Consider the following 17,506-nt stretch of genomic DNA (forward strand, 5'->3'; position numbering starts at 1 on the left):
CTCGGGATCCCCCCCGCAGAGTTGGCAAATGTGGCTGGGGAGAGGGAAGTCTGGGCTTCCCTGCTTAGGCTGCTGCCCCTGCGACCCGACCCCGGATAAGCGGCAGAAGATGGATGGATGGATGAATTTAGAGTGATCAATAGATGGGGGGAGGAGGCTGGGAGAACATGCTAACTCCACATGGAGAGGCTCAACCCAGGTTCAGCTGTTCAGGTGGCTGCTTTGAGTGAAAACTTGTAGAAGAGACTTGAACAAAACGTTTATTTTCTGATGCTAATCAATGGCTTTTCAGTTCCAGCATGAAAAAAAAATATTGATTTCTTATTTGTTATGTAGCGTTTGACAGGTTTTTCTAGATGTAGCCAAAATCATCATCAGCTCCTTTTCATTTCAGTGAAGTTTATTTTGCTCATTTCAGAGAATAATTTACAAAGATAATTTTACAGTGCAAATACAGCTGTTACTCAATACACATTCCATGACTGAAAAAGGACCAGGAAAGTATTATTATTACTATTATTATTATTATGATAATCACATTTTATTTTTTTACATTCATGCAGTCAACATCGTCATTGTATAATCTGTATAGTCTTGTCTTTACCATGCATCTGATGGGACAGTATTTACTGCTTCGTTAACCAATTACCACCCAGTGGATCATATACAGATTCCAAGATCTACTGCAATACAATATGATACTTGTCTTCTGCCACCTGGTGGACAACTTTTGCACTACAATAACAATATTACAACACGGTAATATACCGTACATGCACATTATTTTCTTTTTTACATTTTTGTTAAAAGGTCAAATAAAAACTTTTTAAAAAAGAATTTTTCTGTCCATTGTTAATCGAGTGCAGGTGCATTTCCTTCATGTCTTATGTCTTGGCTGTGTTTTCTTAGTGTGTAGCATTGCGTGATGTGTACTTAGTGTTAAACATCTGCCGATCTTTGCTTGATGTGTTTGTGTTAAGTTTGCTTGTGTTATTTTGTCTTACAGCAGTGATTGTTACAGCTGCCACTGCAGTCCTAAAAGATCAGCATGTATGACTGCGACTACCACGTCGCTGTGTAGAGTTGACAAGTCTCTTTTTTTACAACAAACACCATTTTTAAAACCCAATTCCTCCTCTGAAGGGTTTTTGCAGAAACATGTTGGGTTCTTGCAGCTCCTACCGAAACACCTGCAGGAGTGAGACACCACACTGTGTGGTTCGACTGTACAAATCAGTTTGTACAAATATTTACACTGATGCACGCCATAGCTCGCACAAGGTTTACTGGCTTAACCATAACCGTTCACCGCTGTGAGGAATAAGATGTCACTGAACAGGAACATCTTTCCTGATTAGTTTTCTCGTAGTGCAAATGCGTCTGAATGACACTCACAACTTTCACTCATTCACTGTTTTTCAGACCAAAGACAAAGAGTTGGGGCCCTTTGGAGTACGTCCTCCTGGCCTCATCCCAACCCTGGTTCTAGTTTCAGGGACTGCTCCAGCTTCATGGGCCTGCTGGATCCTAAGAGCCTCTCTGAGGTTCTGAGCTCGGACCTCCTTGCTTTGTATCTCCTCTACGACTCGACTGGGGAACCAGCCCCTTTCACCATCATGGAGCCTCTCAGCCATCATCCAACCTGGAATAAAATATATGGCATAAAGCAGTGATATGAGGAGAGAAAGAAGGGGAAACATATTCTCATATGTTTTGTTTTTCCATTCACTCTACACACCGTCATTTGTTCGCTCTAGAAGGTTCAAAACATCGGCCATCTCAATGGAGAGTTCATCTGGCTCCTGAGCCGAGTACGACTGGATGCACTGCACCTGTGGAGAGTCTGAGAAACATGACACATAGCTGTAAGTTCATGTTCAAATGGACCACAAGCTTCATATAACGTGTGATTTTCTCTCACCTGACTGGTGGGAACTCGTCGACATGAAGCGAGTGCGTCTGTTCGGACAGAGCGCGCACATCCACCGAAGCTTTTCACTCCTATGTTTGTCGTATGAAAACAATATGTTAGAGCAGCTGGTAGCAGAGCTTTTATAAACTACACAGCAGAATGCAGATGCATGTGAATGATTGTAAGGTGATACGAATATCATCAGTTAATTATAATAATTATTAAAGGTACAGTGTATGGATCGTTTGGCTTTTTGACAGCAAAAATCGGGTATTACTTTCACCTTCATTGTACTTTTTTATATACTCCTTTTAATTGTTATTGCTTTATTTTTATCAAATCAAATCGAACTTTATTTCTTGAGCACTTTTCATGCTAAATGGCAACACAAAGTGCTTTACAAGATAAAATCAAGTCATAAGGATTAAAACAGACAGTAGATAACAAGACATTAAAAACAATAAAGAAACAAGCTCTTTCCACACACTCATACACACACAAGGACATAGAGCAAACCCCCCCGCCTCACACACACACACACACACACACACACACACATTCCCCGAAATACATAATTCCCTGAATACTGTCTCTTTAACCGAACGCAGGTTAATAAAACAAATAAAACATTAATTAAGTGATAAAAATTATGACTTGGTGCTAATGTCATGTTTTATAATAATAATAATTTCTTATATTATAATTTTTTTACAATATCAGGGCTTAAAAATTATTTTTACATTTATAGCTGCACTAAGAAAGCTGATGTAAGTCTATTAGATCAACTCCATTATCAATAATATAATATAATATAATATAATATAATATAAAGAAGCTGAAGAGTGAAAAATGTTGCTGTTTACATTATAAATTGAAGTACAAAGTGATTCAAAATATGTTGCACATAAAAGTAAGAAAACGTTTATCAGTCCCTCGGTGGGAAAACTGCATTGTTGGAACCATGTGGTCCAGTTAGGAGCAACACATGGTGTCAAACAACACACATACAAAAAAGTCTGTCCAAAGACAATTAAGTTAACGAATTAGTTACTATGGAGCCATCAAGTTATCATATTTAATAAATACTGTCTATAGAACATATATTCTGACACAGTGAGTAAGTACAAGTACATAAACATTACATATATGGATTTAAATAAGAGATGGCAGGAGTGTAAAACTGAAATTAAAATCATAGATTTGAAATAATTACTGATCTTTAAGGGGAAATTTACAGCTAATCCCTCTTACTTATATTACATTTGTTGAAGATCTGAAGGTTTAATCACTGACCTGTAACTGCTTTTACTTTCTCTTATATCTGTATTTTGTTTGATTTAGTCTGTTTTTTATTAAAGCTAGGGATGGGCGTTACCAAAGGTTTCCCAGTTGATAAGATATCTTTGGTTTATGGTACTTTTTTCATCTTATCAATAGCAAAACCTCTTGTCCCTTTTCTGAAACCCATTTAATACAAGTAAAGGTTGCAGCGGAGCTGGAGCCTATCCCAGCAGCCTTCAGGTGAGAGGCAGGGTACACCCTGGACAGCTCGCCTGTCCATCGCAGATAATATAACTATATATATATATATATATATATATATATATATATATATATATATATATATATATATGTGTATATATATATATATATATATATATATATATATATATATATGTGTATATATATATATATATATAACTATATATATATGTGTATATATATATATATATATATATATATATATATATATATATATAACTATATATATATGTGTATATATATATATATATATAACTATATATATATGTGTATATATATATATATATATATATATATATATATATATATATATATATATATATATATATAGTTATATTATCTGCGATGGACAGGCGAGCTTGCTATATATATATATATATATATATATATATATATATATATATATATATATATATATATATATATATATATATATATGCAAAAGTAATATGAGAAATATCTAAATATTTAGTGCGTAATAACCTGCATTAAACGAATAAAACATCACAACAAAACCTCATCGTCACCAGTAGCAGCAGCATAATGACATCCGATAGGCTGCTGCGATCATGTGACACAGACACTGCAGCTGGGCTTCAAAAGCCGTTTTATCACCTAAAACTCTTCGAAGTGAAAACAAACGGTGTGTTTTGTATCGTTAGAGTGTTCCTACTCCTACAGGCCCTACTTGTTACTATGTTGTAGTTAGGATTTTCTCCTATGTGTGGGTTGTGTTGGTGCCGCTCTTTGCCAGGACTCCCTTGAAAAATGTGTCTGTGATCATAGTGGAACTTTCCTGGTATAAGATTGGATGAACAGGAGATCTTCTGCACTTAGTTTAGTTATATTTGTCAGAAGAGTTGAAGAGTTCTTTGAAACAAATATTACAATATTCATCCTTTATATTTGAACATATGTAATATTGTGGGGTGGGAGAAAAAAAACAATAAAAGCCTGTAGAAAATTACTACATGTCCAGCAGTCCTCCAGTACCTTCCTATGATGTCCTCTACTATTTGATTTCATGCTTGTGTTGTTCTCACTCTCACATGTAAGTCGCTTTGGATAAAAACATCTGCTAAATGACTGTAGAATAGAATAGAATAGAATTCCTTTTTTTTTTTTTTTTTTTTAATTAAAAAGAAACAAAACTTTTTTTTTTCCCCAGTAAAGGAAATTTTCTTTCCTTAAAGCAACAGCCATGTGTAATTTCTCATCATCTAACAATATAAATCCAATCTGGAGCCTGTTCAGAAGGAAAGAATAAAAAAAAAAAAAACCAATTCCAAGGTGGATTTCTTCCTCAGATACTCACATACTGGCGGTCTTGAGCATGTAGGTGACTTCACGCTCTTCTTGGTTCTCCAGCATCTTAAGATTAAAGACGTTGGCCAGCTGCTGGCCCTGGTCCTCAAAATCTTCAGTCCTTAACATTGCCCGGGTGCATGAGTCAAGAACCTGGAACTTGTCCCCACTGCAACATATTGCATGGATTAACTCTTCAGTTGTCATGGCAACAATCAAGATATGTGTCTTTAAATCTTAACTCGTTGTCTGCTCTGACTTTATTCCATCTAGGCAAAACAAGTCGGAACAACAGTTCAACAATAATCCTTCATACGGGACATATTTGATTAGTGTGAAACTCAGGAGATGCTAAACGGTTCGTCCAGTTTGGAGAAAAGTATCTAAACAAAGTACAGGCAGCTGAAATGGAATAAATCATGAGAGGGAATATCTGGAATTATAAATGAATGGAAGGAAAAATAAAATCTCTCTGCTTTGCAGGAGGCAGCTTTGTACTGGACTGTTTTCCTCCCACCATACATTTCAGCCATTAAAGACATCCAGTATGTTTGATGGTCACATCGCTGAGTTCCTTCTTCCCTGATGAAAATGTCCTCCTTTTATTCTGTGTCAAGATGCTTTATCATCCTGAAAAGATCATCAACCCCGCTTTTAGTTGAGTAAATGAGAAGTGTCCAAAACGTAATTACTTTAGGAGTTAATGCCATCATCCGACTTATGGCTGACCTGCATCCACATGTCACCACTAAGCAGCCATTCGTTACATCTATACATCAGAAAGGTTTGTCGTCTCCCTGCTAAATGCAGATTCATCGCTGAATATCATCCAGTTATGCAACGGCTGTTTACCCACGCTGTTGGAGATGGCTGCCATTTGCTTTTCCTGTTTGTAAATCTCATTTCCTTCATCTCATTTATCACCGTTTGCTTTCTGTCTCCGTTCGTTTAGACTTTTTATTGATTTCAAGACAGATTAACCCTTTAAATTCCAACATGACATGTGAGACACACACAGTTTCTGAGACATTTTGTGTCACTTTAACATGAAAACCTTTCTCTGAGTCCCGAATGGAGAGCAGGAAGATGAACATTACACTATAATCATTTCGACATATAACATGCTAATAAATGGTAAAAAAAATAAATAAATAATGATAAAAAAAAGTTACTTCTTTGTTACATTTTGTTGAAGCGCCAAATAAAGACCTCATGGTAAAAAATGTGACTTTTCTCACCATTTATTTTCATTGTTCAGACCTGAACGGGTTTTATTTCTGCTTCCTGATCAGCTTCTGTCCTACACTCTCAAAAATAGAGGTACAAGATAAGGACATTTCTGTACCTATAGGTACATTTTAAAGAAATGTTCTCTCAAAAGTACAATACTGGTCTTTAAGAGACCAGAAGCACACCTTCAGAGTACGAAAAAGAGTTCAAAGTGACATAAAGTACAAATTTGTACCATTTCGACCATAAGGGTACCTGCAGCATTGAAAAATGTAATGTTAATGGCTGTAATGTTACAAACTAGAGCAGAGTTGAGTGATGACAGTAGTACTACTTAATAGTCATTTACTACACCAGACAATGAAGGTCAGATGCTGCAAATTAAGTGTATGGTTTTGAAGATTATTTCTAGATTAAAGATAGGATAATATTGCTAAGTGGAATGGACCAGGCCTAATCCTGTGAAAACAGAAAAAAACATAACTTGATAAGGTAAGGTTGAACTTGATGAGGTACAAAAATAGACCAGAACTGAAGGGTACAGAAACGTCTCTCAAAAGAGTACAGCCCCAGCGACAAGCATTTGTACCTTTTTAGGTACAAGCTGGTACCTCTATTTTTGAGTGTGTACCTGCTCAACTTCTGTTTGCCTTTTACAACCTTCCCATTTTGTTTATGGACGATTTCAGGCACAGCCGACTGGGAAGAACCTGGTTGAATCCCAGTATAAGCCATGATTCCTGTCAGTCAGCCAGTTTACTTTAACCAGACAGAGAAAGTTGGAAAGGAAAGTCTGTTCATATAAAAGTCTTGTACTTTGCCTCGTAGGTCTGATAACTTCCACCAGTAAACCATCAAACCGAAGCGACTGGCATGGAAAGTACCAGTTATAGATGATGATTCCCTGCCATCATTTGCTGCTTTATGAAATGCCGGAACAGAAACGTTCAGGGTCTTATCTTTATTTATCAAGATAAGATTATGTTGTTGCTCAACATCCAAACAGTCCTGCTGGTTGGAAGGTACTGATAGCCATTCAGGCCTCCACTGGAATGGATCGGGACAGTCAGCGTCCACTGGGCCGCTGCTGATTATTCCACACACTCTCCACTTTCTGCTTCCATCTACATCCACCTCATGTAGCAGAAGGCAACACACTAAGCTAAGTTAAATTATTTTCTAGGGTTGTAAGTAATCCTTTTCTCTGTTTGCTTTAAGATTTCCAGCAACCACCAGTCTGCCCAGCTCACCTCGTTTCCCTGCATACACACAGAGGTGTGCTTCGTGTGTGTGTGTGCGAGCATCACCACGCAAACTTATGGATTTACCCGCTTGTGTTTGTGTGCAGAAAAATGTGCAAATTAAAGCGCAGTTCCTTCCATGTGTCTGTTTATGGTCGAACAGAGAAGCTGCAGTATTTTCACAGGTAATCTCAGCATTGATGTGATGTATTTGTTCAAACACAAGACACCTGCGACAGACAGGTGAGAAGTGATGACCATTATAAAGTCCACGTCAGCGCTTGGCTGTGTTCACCGTCAATCAGCTGATCAGATCACTGAGATCTTTTCTGATCAGCTGATTGATGCTTTTAGAAAGAAATCCTGTTTGGAGTTCTGCCTTGATTTGGGATCTGTGTTGCAAAGAACTGTTGTTCTGGAGAACATCCAGGCGGTTTGACAATATTTAACATACACTGAGCTGCATGACATCATCCGGACCACCACACAGGTTTTTCCACAGATCTTACAGAAACTCCCTGGAATAAGAAAGAAAACAGGAAACTACAAAGCAATCACACAAAAAATCTAAAAGTGTTTAAATGCGGTTCACAATAACATTAAATTTCACACACCTGAGATGAAACCATTAAGTCACAAAGCAAAACAACCTCACAAAAAATATAAAAACCGTGAAGTTGAGGGACTGAAGTGACTCTTGCTTTGTGACAGTAATTATTGTTCTGTTCTTAAAGCGGCTCTATGATGCTATGTCTAGTTTTCTGAGCTTTCTACAGTGTTATAGTGTTGAATACTCATCAGACATGTGAGTGGTGCGGTTTTTTTTTAGTTTTTTTTTAATCACATAAACGCATGTTTGAGTTTTCCAGCATTCTCTATGTTTGGTTTCCATGGCGAGGGAAACCATCGGTTTTAGAGAGTTTTTTTCTACTTCAAAAATCTAGTGACGTCCTGTTGGAGGGACTCAGTGATCGATCCTCTTCTCTAGGTTGTGCACGTTCACTAGAAGAAAGCCACGCCCACCTTCACTGCTCAGTATAACTACTTCTAGCAGCTGACCAATCAGGACGGAGGGCGGAGCTTTCTCTGTTGGCGTGTTTCAGCCTGAGGCTGATCTGAGAGGATCAATACAAGATGAATGAAGGGGTTTGTGGCCAAATGCTTGATTATTTCTTACCTTTCTAGACTTGCATATTAAAATAAATTAGACTGAAACGAGCATGATGAAGACACTTTAAGCTCATCCAGATTTACTGGAGAGGTGGCTGCCATGTATTCATCCAGACTTAAATCTGGGTCCAGACCGAAGCCCACCTCTGTAACCGCCAGGCTACCGTTCCCTCACCAACAGGATGATATAATGAAGGATTACTGCAGAACTGCTGCTTTAGACATCAGGACTGACGGAAGCATTTATGTGACACTAACTTTCCTCACGCTTACCTGCGCTTGGTGACCAGCAGCAGATTGTTAAAAATGAACAGGAAGACCGGCTGGTAGAGTTTACGACTTCGCATGGTCCTCGTGCTCTTTGGTCCGGCCATGAGCTGCACTTCACCCTTTTTCAGCAGCCAGCGTGAATGTGAAATGATGGGCACAGACTAGAGATCAACAGAGAAATGAAAAGGTAAAAATCCATTAGAGACCACTTTGTCCTGTCAGCATAGTGATGTTTGCTGCAGTGTGGCTTGTCATTAAAGGTAAATAACACTTCTGTAAGCAGATGTGTCGTAGAACCTCTCTGGCCATCAGTAGGTGGAGAAAACCTTCGTTCAATCTCACGGTTGTCAAGGCAACATCATCTGTAACTCATCTAGAAATGTCCTGTTCAGGCGTGGAGATGGATGTAAAACTGCAACCGTCCACATCCTAAATGGCATCACTTCAGCTTTGGATGATCATAAAAGCCAAAGAGGTTATGTTTTTATGTTAATCTGTCTGTTTGCACCTTTAAGTTGCAAAGACATCATTTAACATAATATGCATGTAAAATAACCAATTTTAACTAGTTACTGCATAATATTAGACACTACAAAGATTACCAATCCTAGATAACCTGCTCCTGCCAGGTATATCACTTTCAAAACAAGATCATAAAAGCTGTTGGTCTGAATATAAGACAGTAAGACCTGGTTAGTGAAGTCATTTTCTAACAAACTTACAAACTTCAAAACTTCTCTTCTATGCACTGAGGAGCCACAGCAAGAGGAAAAAACTGATTGATTTTACTTTAGTCAAGCTCTTAATCTACCTCATTACATACAGTTGTGCTCATATTTATTCATACCATTTCATTAAAGAAGGGAAAAAACAGCTGCCTGTAAAATAAACTGAAATTGACTACAGTAAATTCAAGTTAATAATTTAACTTGAAAAGTAATTTAAGTTAATGTTTCCGCTCCAGTCAGGTGTTTTCTGTTCCTCTCAGTCAGACTTCTGCACCTGTTGACAGGTATTTTGTCCCACTGTTCAACAGAAAAGTGCTCTAATTTGTCCAGGACCAATTTGTTTGTTTGCATTTTTTTCTTTTTAACTCAATTAAATGAAAAAACAGTGTCTTAATATTACTAAATTATATTGTTGCAAATTTTTAGTTATTGTTCCTAAATGGCATCACTTCTTCTTTGCGCAATCATAAAAGCCAAAGAGGTTATGTTTTTGTGTTGATCTGTCTGTTGGCAACTTTAAGTATAAACTAGGGGGCAGATTTTTAGGATTTTTGTCTTCAAGAATAAGTCTTGGTCTAACTTAGATTCTGTTCAGCGTTAGGAGTGATGTGGAAGGAAATGTGGACAAAGAAGCTTTTAAAAGGGTTCTTCACCACTGACATAAAGGAACAGTGTAAGTGTTGGAAAAAGCTTGTAATTATGACATTGTGAGCTTTTGTAAAGGTCAGATGGTCAGAATAATGTTTGTAGAGAAGTTCTTATCTACTTCAAAGCGTCTCTGAAATGCTAACGTCTCCAAAAGGACAGTAACTCTGCTGGAGATCGGCATTGTAAACCTCACTCCAAGTGTCCCCCACCAAGAACTGTGATGAGGATGTTCCCAGAGGGGGGGGTGGAACGAAGCGTATATAACGGTGTGATTCTAAGTTGTCCACAGACTGGGGTTGCTCAGTCTGCTGACTTCTGCGACCTCCTTACAACAAGTAAAACTTTCGTACCTTCTCCCTGATCTGAGTGTCGGTCGTTCATTGGGAGATTATTTTCTCCAACAGTAACGTTATTATTACACTACTTTATAAACATTGTGATCACCATTACACCCACATATGCAAATTACATGAAATACGGTGAATCCAGAGTAACTTTTGCAAACTATTAATTTTTCATTTTATTTTAAACTAGATTAAAGTCTAAACACTGAGTTTGACTTCAAGATAAAAAAAAATGTTCACGGAATAAATATTTTGAGTTATTTATTCCATAGAGTTATTTTGCACATGCAGAAAAAACAGCTAGGCCTGCATATTTGCTTTTTATTTCCAGTTTGCATAAATAACGCCAATTTAAATATAATGCTGAATGTTTTTCTGGTAAAATAAAGAGAAAACTGTAACAAGGTTGCCCTGTTTGTGATAAATATTTGACTATTAATTATATTTTTATATTCTAAAGGTAGGTTATGATCATGAAGAATGAATATAGGACATAACATGGGATGTAAATTGCAACATGGGTGGAGCTGCGCTGCTTGGTGGAGGTCTGCGCTCTCTGATGCTTTTCCAGTTAAAACAGTCTCATTGACAGACTGGGCAGTGATGGCCTTCCTGGTAAATCAGTCTGCAGTGTGTGAAATCAGACTGGTAAGCATGCAAACAGCTTTAGTGCTCACCACACACTGTTTTAACAATCCCAATCAGGACTTCTGTTCACATTTAAGATGAGGTGGTTGTTCCCGTCCACCTGACCAGTAGACCCTCCCAGTCTGTCGTGTTTACACACAACATGCTGCATTCTGATTTCTTTATAAACATTAGAATTGAAGTGAATCCTAAGTGACATGGTGAACATTAAACATGACCAAGCTTTCGCTCGACCCGGTATGCTGGGCTCGCTCATCAAACTGAGCTGCAGATGTCCAAAAGCCTGATAAACCCCGCCCAGCATGTCCATGTGAGACTTAGTCTGCAGTGTTCACGGTGGTCTCACCTGGATTTGCTCATATGGGTTTCAAGTTGGTTCTGACTGGGTTTCAGGTGGGGCCCAACTTGGGACCCATTTGGCCAGCCCACCATGCCCCCCCTCATCCCCACTTAGCCCACCTACATCCCTTTTGGGGCTCATACAGCCCACACCGGCTCCCCATGCTGGCTGGAAGTCACCGATGTGGTTTTATCAGAGCTAAAAATCCAAAACGATGAAAGTTAGTTTACCTTGGATTTAAACTCCAGAGTTTTCTCGATGCTGATCAGCTCCTCAGTTCGAGCCATTTTTCGCACCCCTTCGTTGCACTCCTTTACAATCTGCAGGAAAATGAAAACAACATTTACACACAACCACTCTGAAACTGTGTGTGTGGCTTTAAAGTCACTTCTGACACCTGCAGGATCTTTTTAATCTTCTTTTCTTTGCTAGTTTTTATGGGAGACGTTTGGGTTTCACAGAGAGACTGAAGCAGCTCTGTGACTCAGACGGAGTCTGTTCCTCCCCCTGCTGGTCTGCTCATGATGCACCAGTAGCTAATAGGACTTACCCATCAGGAGAATATACCTTTCCACAGTTTGACAAATATGGTCATTTAGTTCAAAGCATGAAAAATCATCCAATTATTCCAAATCTTCAGAGCAATATAAACCTTATTCCCTCTCTAATCTGACTTTGTAAAAACCAACCTGAGCTCAGCGGCGCTCACCTGCTCCAGTTGCTGATGTGCTTTTATGGCGTTTGCTTCTCTCTCTGAGTGCTCCTCAGCTTTTTTCAGGATGTTCTGCACAAAGACACATAGATGAACCATAAAATGCCAACAAAACCATCTCCGTTACAAGTTTTACTCTTTTTTTTTTCTTTCAAAATGGTCTAAAATTCCCTCATAGCAATGCATTGGTATGGAAACAGCTGATACACTCACTTGAACTAGCAGCTTGAGCCTCGTGATCCTCTGGAAAGGAAGGATGAGGAAGGAGGTGAAGGACAAGCCCCTGACGCGTGGATGCTTCTCCAGCAGAGCCATGGCATCCCGAAATGCTTGATTTTCCTCTCTGCACACACAGTCAGACAAAACACACTGCAGTAATGAGCCGCCGTAACACGAGGAAAGGAGAAGATTCAGATTATAATAATGTGATATTTCTGTCCATGCAGGAAGATCTTCACACTATGTAAGAATTAGAGAAGAAAGAAAAAATATCCAGACTTAAACATCTTAAAGTAAGATGGGAAACACTCATTGTTGTCCCTTAGACACACTACAGAACTTTGCCATTTTCCCAGGGACACACCCCAGATTGTCAGCTTGTCATCAGACAGTCTCACAGTGACTCTTGTCTCTTTCTGTCTTCTAATCTTCCTGCTTTTCTTTGTTGAATCAGCGACTGTGCACATTCAAACCAGCCCGTGTGTTTATATCCGTTTTCTAATGTGTGAACTCTTATGCAACGTCACGCAGTGTGCTGGATGTAGAAGTGGGACAGTGCCGTCTCTCAGCCTCTTAGCCACAGATATACATGATAGATGTCAGTGTGTCACTGAACAAGTCTGAAACGTGGAATTTTAAGGTCAGAAGTTTACGTAATGCGTCCTTTAAGGTGGGATTGGACTTTTTTTTTTTTTTGAAGCATTAACTGCAGTCAAATAATTATAATGCTCAAACCCAATAATACAAATATTTAGTCATCTGCAGAACCGACAGGACTGTAAAAACACCATCCAATCGATTTAATCACCTCATTTTAAATGATTCGATGGTGAGATGGCCCTCAAGCTCAACTGCCAATAATCCCTCCTCATTAAACTCCTCTGAATTCACACAAATCCCATTTGGAGCGTTTGTAAAGGCAACAAGTTAAGAGTCAGAGCTTGACTATCTACATTAGCTCACATAAACATAATGGAGATTATGGCAGAAAAGATCAGTGAACCCTCTGAATGAAGCATTGTGTGCGTTGAAGATGTGGCTTCAGCAGGAAGTCTGATGAAAGCGGTTCGGACTGTTATAGTGTGTATTTTCAAAATGCTCAAACCATTTTTACAGGATCTCTTACTCTACGTTTCAGAGAAAACAAACCTCCAAACAGCCTGTAAGGCTTTTTTCAGTGTTGTTTTTTCTCACTTTAATAAAAAAAAATAAAAATAAAAAAGATAAAACAAAAAAATGATTCTTAACTTCAGAATTGCTAATAAACCGGCTGTCCAAGAACTTCTCAGTCCACAACCAATCACCCCTATACCTGAATGGAGGTGGAAAATGTTTTATGAAATTCTAGATGCCTCCAGATGACACAGAAGTGGAACCAGTAACCTCTGGAATAGTGGAGAACCCTCTGTATCTCCTGAACCGCTACCATACACCAGTATGTGTGTACTTCTACCACATCTGGAATCTGAATGTCACCATGATAAAAACACTGAAAGGAAGTGTTTTGTTTTTTTTTAAATTATTATTTCATCTAAAAAGGGACTTTAAAAGGACCTTTTACATCTTGTTTAAAGATATTTCTCATCTGTCTAAAGTTTAGATATATTTTCTTATTTCTCTGTGTGTGAGTTGGAGCAGGGAGCTGTTGGAACAAGGCTTTACAGCTAACATTGGGAGAGATCTCAAACAGTGTCTCGGTGACGTCATTTAACATAATATGCATGTAAAATAACCTATTTTAACTAGTTACTGCATAATATTAGACACTACAAAGATTACCAATCCTAGATAACCTGCTCCTGCCAGGTATATCACTTTCAAAACAAGATCATAAAAGCTTTTGGTCTGAATATAAGACAGTAAGACCTGGTTAGTGAAGTCATTTTCTAACAAACTTACAAACTTCAAAACTTCTCTTCTATGCACTGAGGAGCCACAGCAAGAGGAAAAAACTCGTTGTTGTAATGATTGATTTTACTTTAGTCAAGCTCTTAATCTACCTCATTACAAACAGTTGTGCTCATATTTATTCATACCCTTTCATTAAAGAAGGGAAAAAACAGCTGCCTGTAAAATAAACTGAAATTGACTAAAGTAATAATAAATAAAAATTTTATCAAAATAATTACATTATTTTCTAATTTTGGTTCAATAGAAATATTTTTTTTTTTTTAAAAAGCAAAGAAATAAGATTATTTATTACATCACTCATAAACTAATATTTAGTTGAACAATCCTTTAATGTTTCTGCTCCAGTCAGGTGTTTTCTGTTCCTCTCAGTCAGACTTCTGCACCTGTTGACAGGTATTTTGTCCCACTGTTCAACAGAAAAGGGCTCTAATTTGTCCAGGACAATTTTTTTTTCTTTTTTCAACTCAATTAAATAAAACAAAAACAGTGTCTTTTATTACTAAATTATATTTTTGCAATTTTTTAGTTATTGTTCCTTTTTTAAGTCTCCAGTTATTTGAGTGACTGTTGTAAATTCAGCCTTTTCTTCAATGAAAGGGGATGAAGACATATGAAAACAACTGTATATTATCTCTTCCAGGTTAAGGAGCCATCATGGCAAAAATGTGCGATCATTAACCTCACACTGGGAAAACGACCCAGCTTCAAAATTAACACTAGTTCTCTAATTCTTCTCCTCTGATTTAATGAAACCTTTAGGAAAGCAGTGGCTGCATCGTTGCCTGGAGCAGCTCTCATCATCACCATGAAAACCACGGGAGTGGGCGGAAGAGTGGCTAAGTGAGCACAAACGGAGTTGGACACATGTCACTTTAAGGAATTACTCATAAGTAAACAACACATTTTTCAATCACATACAAGACAAATAAATTGCAGCTTTCACAAGGCATACTGTTCTACCTGCAAATTCGATGCAAATAATGTCAATTCTCTACATGTACAACATCCGTCACACCTCCTCACAGAAGATTTCAGACATATGCGGCAGGAAAAGAGCCAAAAACAAGATTACTGAGGACTTGGCAGAGGGAAGAAGTTGACTATGTTCATGTGGGAAGAAACGTCTCATCCTACCAACAAGCCAGGACAGATAAGTGAGTGGCCGGTGGTGGCCAATGAGAAGCCGGCAGCTCATTGAACTGAGTGGTGAGTCATGCCTCTAATGCAGCCGCTCAGTGGATCATCTGCTGTCTTGGCTGTTCATTAACACTGTCAGGTCAATGACTAGCGTCTTTAAACTGGTAAAACACTGGATTAGACACCGCCTTGGCTTGGTATTAGCATGGAGAAGGTGACAATTATCATAGAGGTTAAGAACCCTGTTGTGCTAAAGCTAAACAGATTATCTGCTGTATCCAGCAGAGAATATATTTCTTTTTAATAGCTTTAATTTGTTTATATTATTTTGATTTTTGCTTTGTTTTTTTTTGTTTTTGCTGCTTTTATGCTTTCTTTGAATAATTTATAATGCTTTTCATTGAATTGTATTGGAGATTAAATGTGCAACCAAGGCAACCTGCTTCCTTGTTAACATCACTATTCACATCCTTGCTTGTGAACAACGCTTATTACTGAAGGACACATTAGGAGGCACGTTAGAGAAGTCAGACTGGATAGAGTTGGACGGTATAAACAACAATATTAGCTCGGCTAAAACAGAGGAGGTAGTACTTTTAGTCGTGCTAATTTTGAGATCATGGCAGAAAAACAACAGAAACTATGAAGTAGGTTTAATGTAAGGCCCCTAAACTACACTCTGTGTCTGGTCTGCAAAACTTTTTTATTTTCTGTGAATTCTTGATCAATTCCAGTCAGGGTTCAGTTCTTGACGCAATAAAGAGTCTGCTCTTTCAAAAATGAGTGACTTAGCTTTAGCACTTGAAGCTAGGTCTCCCATTGCAGCAGCGTTTGACATGAGGAACCACAATCCTTATTTCTCACATGGAGAATTATATTTGCAGCATTTTCTGAGTTTGTTTAGGCTGATTAACAAGAGCTTCTCTGTTTTGGAGGGAGATGTTTTTTAATCATATGCTTCACTCTTGTGGTGTACCACAGGGATCCATTCTTGGTCTGATTCTGTTTTCTTACATGCTGCTGCCAGGGTTACAAATAATCAAACAATCTGGTTTTTTTTTTGTTTTTTTTAAATTTATTTTAATGATGATGATCCGTAAATGCATTTGCTTGTGAAGTCCAATGAAAGTGTAACACTTAGCTCTCTGCTAAGCTGCCTGAGTGAAATAAAGTCATGGCTTAATGAAAATGTCTTACACTAGAATAATAACAAGACTGGATGTATTTTATTTTACATTTTCAGTCCATTGACAGATTTTGGTCCTTTAGCTTCAGGTTTGAATCAACATTTCTACGTGCTTCTGAGAGCTGAATAAATTCTGTCAAACAGATTAAATCTGTTTTGAGAACAAACTTCATTCAGCTCAGTTTCAAGGTAAAAGTTAACTGTTATGTTTCCTCAGTTGTTGTGACCTAGAAATAGTTTTTTATGCTTTTATTAGTTCATGACTCAATTATTGCAATGCACTTTATGTTGTCGTGTACCACATCTCCCCTGTTCACCTTCAGCTAGTCTATAATATTGCAGCTCTTATTTAAGTCGATACATCTAGGCATAACCACATGACCACAGATTCAGTTTAAGATTTGCTTGTTTTTATAGCCATAAACTCTTTTGCTTTATATTATTTTGAAACATAAATTAATGTTGATTGATTTATTTTTTACCGATCCCCTTACTTTATATTTTTTGAAAATCCTCTCTAAACTTCTTGTAGCTGTTTTTTTTTTTTTTAACATATTAAAACTTGCCAATGTGTTCATTTCTGAAGATGAGCATATATGATGCTTCATACAAACAAAATATGTGAGATTAGTCATGATAATCATGCATAAATCTTATGAAAAGTTTTGCTTTGGTTTGTCTTCTTTTCTGTTTTATGGCATATTGTACGTCGCGTTGCTGCCACCTACAGTTCACTTAGTTGTTACTGCAGTCTGTGGCTTTTAGCATAAAACACAACATGGTTGCTTGGAAGGTTCTTTTGTGAATTTTACATTTTGACCTCAGGGAAGTTTCTTGGTGGCACAAACATCAAAAATTGTATGACAACTTTAATTTAATTCGTAGCGTCCCTCACAGAGAAAATGCATAATTATGAGATGTATGTTCATGTTATATCACACGTATTTATTAAAGGAGGTACTC

The 17,506-nt window shown here is 37.7% G+C and overlaps 1 protein-coding gene across 1 annotated transcript in view; it reads right to left on the minus strand.

Annotated features, from left to right (window-relative positions):
- Positions 1-563: 563 nt before the first annotated feature.
- ngef (neuronal guanine nucleotide exchange factor) overlaps positions 564-17,506 on the minus strand; it is a 29,653-nt gene continuing 12,710 nt past the window's right edge. Inside the window, exons 7-14 of the mRNA XM_079245831.1 lie at positions 12,304-12,433; positions 12,088-12,162; positions 11,609-11,698; positions 8,674-8,831; positions 4,770-4,928; positions 1,922-2,001; positions 1,739-1,843; positions 564-1,642 (exon numbers count right to left, since the gene is read on the minus strand). Of these exons, the coding sequence (XP_079101957.1) occupies positions 1,419-1,642; positions 1,739-1,843; positions 1,922-2,001; positions 4,770-4,928; positions 8,674-8,831; positions 11,609-11,698; positions 12,088-12,162; positions 12,304-12,433 (1,021 nt within the window). The 3' untranslated portion in view covers positions 564-1,418. The remainder of the gene's footprint in view (positions 1,643-1,738; positions 1,844-1,921; positions 2,002-4,769; positions 4,929-8,673; positions 8,832-11,608; positions 11,699-12,087; positions 12,163-12,303; positions 12,434-17,506) is intronic.

The sequence above is a fragment of the Telmatherina bonti genome (assembly GCF_933228915.1).
Source record: "Telmatherina bonti genome assembly, chromosome: 9".
NCBI classification, from domain to species: domain Eukaryota; kingdom Metazoa; phylum Chordata; class Actinopteri; order Atheriniformes; family Telmatherinidae; genus Telmatherina; species Telmatherina bonti.